The following is an 8622-nucleotide window of genomic DNA, read 5'->3' as shown; positions in this document are numbered from 1 at the left end:
AATCGTGTATCACAGAAATAATGGTGTAAACATTGATATAACAAGATTGGGTTCATCCGTGGGAAGAAAAGCCTACAGAAAAGACCACGGGAACCCCAGTCAGGGAGGAAATAAACACATGAGGTCAAAAATGCTCTCTTTCTTTCTTTTTTACGATCTACAGGATCATGCTCAAAATGGTTTCGTTACTAGCACGCACCATTTTGCAACATTCACCCATCTTTTTTGAATCTTTCGCGAGACAAAACTTCCCTCTCCATTCTCACCTTCCTTTTCAAGTGGTACTTGAAAAAGTTGATGAGCGATTGGCCAGAGAGGTAAGTGTTTGTCTCTAATCCTTTCGCTCGAGTCCACCACACACATTCTTTCACCATGGCCACCAGTACGATGAAAACTGCCTTGCCTTCCCGGTTGAGGGAAGGGGGCGGAGCAATTCTCACGATAGACTCGGCCGATAGGCGGATTCGTCCCACACGTGACAGCAGCCGTTCGGCATAAGCCCACAGGTCGGAAATGGTTGGACATTGCACGAGTGCGTGCAGAACGGTTTCGTCGCTCTGACCGCATCTCGGGCAAGTCGGTCCAGTGTGTCTGGAACCGTGTCTGTAGAAGCTTATCCCGAACAGGTAATGCTCTCGATAGCACTGCCAGGCCAGGGATCTTTGGTGATTGTTCATAGGTCCCGGCCCGAAAGTTGTCCTGAACAGGCGGGTCAGGTGTTCTCGTCGACGCCCAGACTCTGCCCGAGTTCGTCGTCGCACCTCCCTCCACTAATCCTCTATAGAATGCCTTTGTTGTGATGGAGTCGCACAAGTTCGATCCGGACGGCAGCAGAGTTGCTTGAGAGCAACGCGACACTCGCGGTGCCATTCGCCTAGCCTCGGTCTCTGCTTGATCCATGACTGTAGTTCGTTCAAGGAGACGAGCTGCGGGAAAGCGCGCCGCACAAAAGGCGACCACCCCTGTTCACCGTTGTCTAAGAAGCGCCGGAGATGTCGCAGTCTCAGCGCATGTCTGCGCATCATCAACCACGGCATGCCCAGCCCTCCATTTAGCGGGTGTTGGCAGCAAATGGATCGCCTAACCATCGGAACGTTTCCCTTCCACAAGAAGCGGAAGAGTATGCGTTCCAGTTTGGTGATGGTAGGGTCGGGACAAGGCACGACGGTCAGACGATACTCGATGACGGATGCGATGTACGCGTCGCCACCTCCGCCAGACCTTTTAGGGATAGCTTTCTCTCAGTCCATTTCTGGGTGAGAGTAGCCACCCTAGTCGTTATCTCGCCCCAGTTCTTCTCCATTTGGAGGTCCGGACCGAACCAGACCCCGAGCAATTTAACCGGTCCGTCCGTCCAGCGTCCCACGATGGAGACGCTGTTGGACGGCATGGGCTTGCTTCTCCAGGTGCCGAGCCGCAAGCCCACTGACTTTTCCCGGTTAATTTTTTGCTCCCGTTACCGCTTCGTATTCTTTCAGTGTCTCGCCGAACAGCTCGATGTGCTCGTAGCTCGACACTATGACGGTGACGTCATCCGCGTATGCAGGCAGACACGCTCCTCCCGCATCCCAGCACTCGTGGGATGCCCCTCAGCGTCGCCAGTTTCCGCAGTAGTGGCTCAAGAGTCAGTACATACAGCAGCGATGAGGGGGCATCCCTGACGAACCGAAACGCATGATGTTAAAAGGTCTGGATAGATGACCATTACGCGAACTACTGAGCGGATGCCGCTGTATAAGGCAGCGATCGATCCAACCGCGGAAAACTGACCGAAACCAGCCGCTTGAGGACAGCCTCCAAGTAGTGATGGTCTACCTATCGAAGGCTTTTGATTGATCCAAATTGATCAGCGCCCCACCCATGCCAGGATTTTTAACTACCCTGTCTATGATGTAGCGCATCAGATGGAGGTTGTCATGAATACTTCTACCCGGCACGGCGCATGTTTGCGCCTTGTCGATTAGTTTCTTGATGACAAGCGCCAACCTTTCGGCTAACACCTTGGCCAAAATGGCAGACAGACAGATAGATGGATAGATAGATAGATAGATAGATAGATAGATAGATAGATAGATAGATAGATAGATAGATAGAGAGAGAGAGAGAGAGAGAGAGAAATAGATAGATAGACAGACTGATAGATAGATAGATAGATAGATAGATAGATAGATAGATAGATAGATAGATAGAAAGATAGATAGATAGATAGATAGATAGATAGATAGATATCGATAGATAGATATCGATAGATAGATAGATAGATAGATATCGATAGATAGATAGATAGATAGATAGAAAGATAGAGATAGATAGATAAACAGATAGATAAACAGATAGATAGATAGATAGATAGATAGATAGATAGATAGATAGATAGATAGATAGATAGATATCGATAGATAGATAGATATCGATAGATAGATAGATAGATAGATAGATAGATAGATAGATATCGATAGATAGATAGATATCGATAGATAGATAGATAGATAGATGGATAGATAGATAGATAGATAGATATGTTTCTTTATTAGCCACACAGGGCTGCACACAGATAGAACAAATTACAAGGTAGAGCTTTTCTTTTGAAGGTTTAAAAAATAAAAAAATAAAAAATAAAAAAAAATATAAAAATAAAAAATAAAATAAAATAAAATAAAAAAGGTGAGGTCGATCAAAAGGATCGTAAAAGGAGAGAAAGAGGACAAAAAAAGGGGGGGTTAAAAAAAAAGGGAGAGAGGAAAAAAATTGTTCATATGGATCGTTATCACAGAAATGTCATATGAAGTGTAAAGGGGAGGACAGGTGAGGTTTACCCGTGGAAAGAAAAGCCTACGGAAAAGACCACACGGTAACCTCGGTCAATGAAGTCACATGTTATATTTCTTTTTTTTTTTTTTTTTGCAAATAAGCAACTCTCTGTATTAATTTTTACGGTTCATAGAATCATAGTCAAGGTGGCTTCGTCATTCATACGTGCCATCCTTGCTACATTCACCCATCTTTTTTTAAAACATTCACTAGACAAAACTTGCCTCTCTACTCTCACTTTTTTCTTCAAGTGATACTTGAAGAAGTTGATGAGAGATTGACCAGAGGAAAGTGTTTGTCTCTAATCCTTTCAGACGCGTCCACCAGATACATTCTTTCGCCATAGCCACAAGTATGATAAAAATAGCTCTTCCTTCCCGTTGAAGGAAGGAGGCGTGACGATATTAACGATAGACTCGGCTGATAAACCGACACGTCCCACACGTGACAGCAGTCGTTCGACATAAGCCCACAGGTGGGAAATTGCTGGACACTGCACGATTGCGTGCAGAGCGGTTTCGTCGCTCTGCCCGCATCTCGGGCAGGTCGGCCCCGTGTTTCTCCGAGCCATGCCTATAGAGCTTATCCCGAACGGGTAGCGCTTCTCGGTAGCACCGCCAGGCCAGGGATCTCTGGAAGTTGTCCATAGGTCCCGGGCCGAAAGTCGTTTGAAACAGGCGGGTCAGGTATTCCTCGTCGACGCCCAGGTTTGCCCCGAGCTCGTCGTCGTACCTCCCCTCCACTAATCCCCTATAGAATGCTTTGGTTGTGTTGAAGTCACTCAAGGTCGACCCGGGACGGCAGAGTTGCTTGAGAGCAACGCGACACTCGCGGTGCCATTCGCCCTTCTTATAGATAGATAGATAGATAGATAGATAGATAGATAGATAGATAGATAGATAGATAGATAGATAGATAGATAGATAGATAGATAGATAGATTTACAGACGGGCACAGAAACAGAACACCATATTTCAGAATGCCTGAAACATGCATAATGTACATATATCTACACTCATTTATTTGAATGCCTCAGTGGTGAAGATTGCTGGCGATGTAAAGACATCATATTTCCCTATTTTTCTCCTAGTAAACAGATAAAATCTTTAAGCATAATTCTACTCAGAGTGGGTTGGCCTAGAACTAAATACGAACAAAAAAATAACGTGATATATAGCCAATGTTTACATTTATAAGGATAATTTTCAAAGGACGACAAATTACCCCAACGAATTACCATATTAAATTCAAAAGAACAATATGAAAGTCTAGACGAAGTAGGTCGACCTGAACAGGTGACACCTTTTTGTAAAAACGTTTGAAGTTTTTGATCTTTGCTTCTAAAGTAATCTTAAACTCTTGATGCTGTGGTTGTAGTCGTTGCTTTTATTTTTATTACTGCTCTTTTTGTTGTTGATATTGTTGTTGTTGTTGTTTACTGTTACTACTGCTGCTGCTGCTGCTGTCGTGGTTGTCGATGTTATCTTTAGCCCTGCTAAGTGGGTAGCTGTATGCTTTTAGATGTGACCCTTTTAGCCGCAATGAGTATATTATGTACGTGCATAGGTAAATTTATATTCACACTCATACAATATATACACAACCACGCATATATGCGTATATATATGTGTGTATGTGTGTATATCTATCTATCTATTTATCTATCTATCTATCTATATATATATCTATCTATATATATATATATATATATATATATATACATACACACATATTCACATATAAACATCAACCAATATACATGCATGAAAATCCTCATGCACACACAAAACGCACACGTACACATACATAACCCAAAACACACACACACACACCTTTGGACCTGTTTGTGATGGTGGAAGGAATGTTATTCTGATTGTCGTTGTTGTTTATAACTCAATATCCTTTCTGGCAGAGTAAATCTTTATTTAGAGCCATTCCAGGCGTGACAATCCCAGAACCATATTATACAAAGCATCCGTTTCTAAGACGGCGGGAAGATGTAGCTGTTATCTTTAGCGTGCTGAGGTAACAGGCAGAGGCCCTACTCTCATTGGCGCGCAATGGTAGCGGTGGTCACGGAGGTGTCGAGGATGTCAGTTATCTATATGGTGGTGGTGTTGGAGGTTGTGGCGGTGCTACTGGTGTTAGAGGTGGTATGGTGATGGTGGTGGTTGTGGTGGTGGTGGCGGTGCTACTGGTGTTGGAGGTGGTGGTGGTGGTGATGGTGGTGGTGGTGGTGGTGGTGGTGTTATTGTTCGTGCTGGTGGCATTAATGGTGATGGCGCTGGACATAATGACGGACGTGGTGGTGGTGGTGGTCGCTGTCGTCATAGTGGTGATTATCGTAGTCGTCGTGGTCAAATGGGGTGGGGTTGATGGTGGTGCAAGCGGTGGCGGCGCTGATGGTAACGGAGGTGAGATGATAACGATCACGTTGTTGTCTAGAAACAACTCGCACACTGTTTTGTCTTATAAGAGAGTTTGGAGCAGACATTATTCTTCCACAATCATTCCTGTCACCGCAATCATCCCAATCATCCCAATCATCACAATCATCACAATCATCGTACACATCAACCACCAACCTCGCTGCCCCCCACCCACCCACCCATCTGCACCATCATAATCAGCACAATATGACTGACCCCCTCACCCACCCCACAACACACCGTGCCATCATCTTCATCCTGAAAACATAAAGCTCTCTTTCATTGCTATATTTAAATTAAAATTGTTGTTACTACTACTACTGCTGTGCTGCTGCTGCTGTTGTTGTTGTTGTTGTTGTTAAGGCGGTGAGCAGGCAGCATCGTTAGCATGCCGAGTTAAACGCTTAACGGCATTTTCGTCCGTCTTTAAGTTCTGAGTTCAAATTCTGCCGAGGTCGACTTTACCTTTCATTTTTTCGGGGTCGATAAATTATTTACCAGTTGAGTACTGGGGTCGACCTAATCGACTGGTTCCCCTCCCCCAAATTTCAGGCCTTGTGCCGATAGTAGAAAGCATTATTGTTGTTATTAAGGGGGCGAGCTGGCAGACAAGTTAGCATGCCAGGTGAAATGCTTAGCGGTGTTTCCTTTGTCTTTACGTTCTGAGTTCAAATTCTGCCGAGGTCGACTTTACCTTTCATTCTTTCTGGATCGATAAATTAAGTACCAGTTGGGTACTGGGGTCGATCTAATCGACTGGCCCTTTCCCCCAAAATGTCGGGCCTTGTGCCTAGATTAGAAAAGAATCGTTAGCCCGCCGGACAAAACGCTTAGCCGCATTTCGTTCGTCTCTTCGTCCTGAGTTCAATTTCCATCGAGATCGACTTGGGGTCGATAAAATAAGTACCAGTGACGCACTAGGGCCAACTTAATCAACTTAAACCCTCCCCTAAAATTGCTGGCATTTGTCGTAGCAGTAGCTGTTGTGGCAGCTGCTGCTGCTGCTGTTTTCCTGTGAGACTAGCATGAGCCTGCGCCCATTGCTGGTGTTTTTGTTGTTGTTTCAACTGTTGTGGAACTGTAAGCATAATCCTGCCATCAGTAGGCTGGTATTTCACTACGTTCTCTACCTAGTCTGCTCTAGCTGGGCTGGGGCTGGTCCTTTCACTAAACAATAAAAAAACAACAACAAGAACACTACCACGTGCGAATCAAAGGGGGAGCTTCGACAGGGTCATTCTTCTGGCTAGAAATGGAAACCAAATCTTTCTTTTTTATATATATCTTACAAATAGAAGGAACGACACTTCCGCTAATCTAGTTTTAGATACATTATCTAAAAAAAAAAAAAAAGCAGTCGGGATGGTCATGGTTGGAACATTTTTGATCACAGAGATGAACTGAGACTGAAAACCGACAAAAGCTTCCATGGTAACAAGAACAAGCAACGTGGTACCCCTGTACTAAGGAGTGAAAAAGTAGAAAGCTCTGTAGAAGTGATACTCACCAAACTGTCGGTAATGGTGGGTAACAGGAGTAGCCAAAAGTGTATTCCTCCAAAACGGTAAAACATTGTTAATCCTGGTTGCAGAATTATTGCCGTTGTTGCTGCAAGTGCTGCTGCTGCTGTTGTTTTTGCAGTTGTTGTAAATCTCACGTCTTGTGTTCTTTAATGTGTTTTTTTTACTTCTTTTATTTCTGCATCTAGTGTTGATGCTGTCGCTGTTGTTTCTTAAATCTGTGGTTGTTGTTGGCGATGTTGTTGTTGTGATTATCGCTGTTGTTAAGCTGCTTTTGTTGCTCTTGTTGTTGTTGTTGTTGTTTGTTCTTAAAAATATTGAATTTTCTCCTGGTTCTCTAATTCTTCTTATTTCCTGTTTTCTTACTGTAGTCTTGTTGGTTTTCCAGCTGCTGATGTTGTTGTTGTCGTTGTTGTTGTTGTGGTGGTGTTGTTGGTGGTGGTGGTAGAGATGGATGTAGTGGTGTCGGTGGTCGGTAGTGTTGCTATCGATGGTAACGTCCTCGATGATTATGATGATGGTGATGATGCTCCTATTGTTCCCGGCAGTACTTCATGCTCTTGTTGATGATGTTCCGGTTATCGGCGGTGTTATTGCTGCTGTTGGTCCTTTTCTGATGGAACAAAAAGCCCTTCAAGAATAAAAAAGCAAACAAACAAAATATATCATAATTATATCATGGAGCAATCTCAGAGAAAATAACATTTTTCATTAATAATAAATTAATAACATAAATCAGGTTTTATATATTTTCACAAATTATCTAAAATTATTATATAAATAATTCGGCCTGTTTAATTTATTAATTTATGTAGTTATATTATGTAGTATTATAATGAGTATTAATTTGTTGTAGGTTATGTAGTGTATGAACATTATTAGAATAAGTTTAAACCAAGGGATTAATATAAGTAATTCGACCTATGTCTACATTTAATTTTCCTTTCATTCTGCGAATTGATTAATTGTTTTTTTAGATAGTAATATTTCCATAAATTCATATATATGTATACATATATACATACATACATACATACATACATACATACATACATACATACATACATACATACATACATACATACATACATACATATATATGCATGTGTATATGAATGTCTAGATAGATAAATCGATAAATAGATAAATGATTATTTTGTTGCTGTTATTATTATTGTTGCAGTTGCTGCTGCTGCTGTTATAGCTATTACCATTTGCTATGTCTACTCTTGAGCTTATATTGCTGCATGCCTCTCTCCCTCACACACACACCCTTAAACACACACACACTCACATGCACATACACACACACACTCTCTCTCTCTCTCTCACTTACACATACACACACGCACACACATTCTCTCTCACTTTCTCTCCCTGTCTTTGCCTGTTTCTTTCTTTCTCCATTTCTCTTTTCCCCCTCCCTTTCTCTCTCTTTTTCTTCGCCATTCTCTCGCAGAACAGTTCACATCTTTTACATTGAAGATGCGTTGATATGGAAGAATGAGCTGTTGCTGCTCTGATGAATTTGTAAAATGGTTTTCTTCATTCGTTCGGAACTTTTCTTAAAGAAATAGTCGATGCGCATTATTATATTTATTTATTTTATTTTTACATCATTATGTTTTATTTTCATCTTTTATAAGTTGCCTAACATTTCAATAATTCTGTTATCTATAAAATTGTAAAACAAATGTCTGACACCTGTCTCTTGCAAGAAAATCGGTATTAGAGGGAACTTCAAAGACTGGAGGCTAAGGATATATACGTAAAGAAACACCAGGCTTATGCATATATAAACATACAGATGCACAGATATATATCGATTTATATGCATCATTATAATAGAGATATACACACAC

At 42.1% G+C, this 8622-nt stretch overlaps 1 protein-coding gene across 1 annotated transcript in view; it reads right to left on the bottom strand.

Moving 5' to 3' along the window:
• LOC115232253 (probable serine/threonine-protein kinase dyrk1) overlaps nucleotides 1–8348 on the bottom strand; it is a 9327-nt gene extending 979 nt beyond the window's left edge. The window contains exons 1-2 of the mRNA XM_029802088.2: nucleotides 8239–8348; nucleotides 6748–7310 (exon numbers count right to left, since the gene is read on the bottom strand). Coding sequence (XP_029657948.1) covers nucleotides 6748–7310; nucleotides 8239–8348 — 673 coding nt within the window. The remainder of the gene's footprint in view (nucleotides 1–6747; nucleotides 7311–8238) is intronic.
• Between the last annotated feature and the right edge of the window lie 274 nt (nucleotides 8349–8622).

The sequence above is a fragment of the Octopus sinensis genome, unplaced genomic scaffold (assembly GCF_006345805.1).
Source record: "Octopus sinensis unplaced genomic scaffold, ASM634580v1 Contig20175, whole genome shotgun sequence".
In the NCBI taxonomy this organism is placed as follows: Eukaryota; Metazoa; Mollusca; class Cephalopoda; order Octopoda; family Octopodidae; genus Octopus; species Octopus sinensis.
Note: the sequence above shows the minus strand (reverse complement) of the source record. Positions and strands in the feature narration are given on the sequence as shown.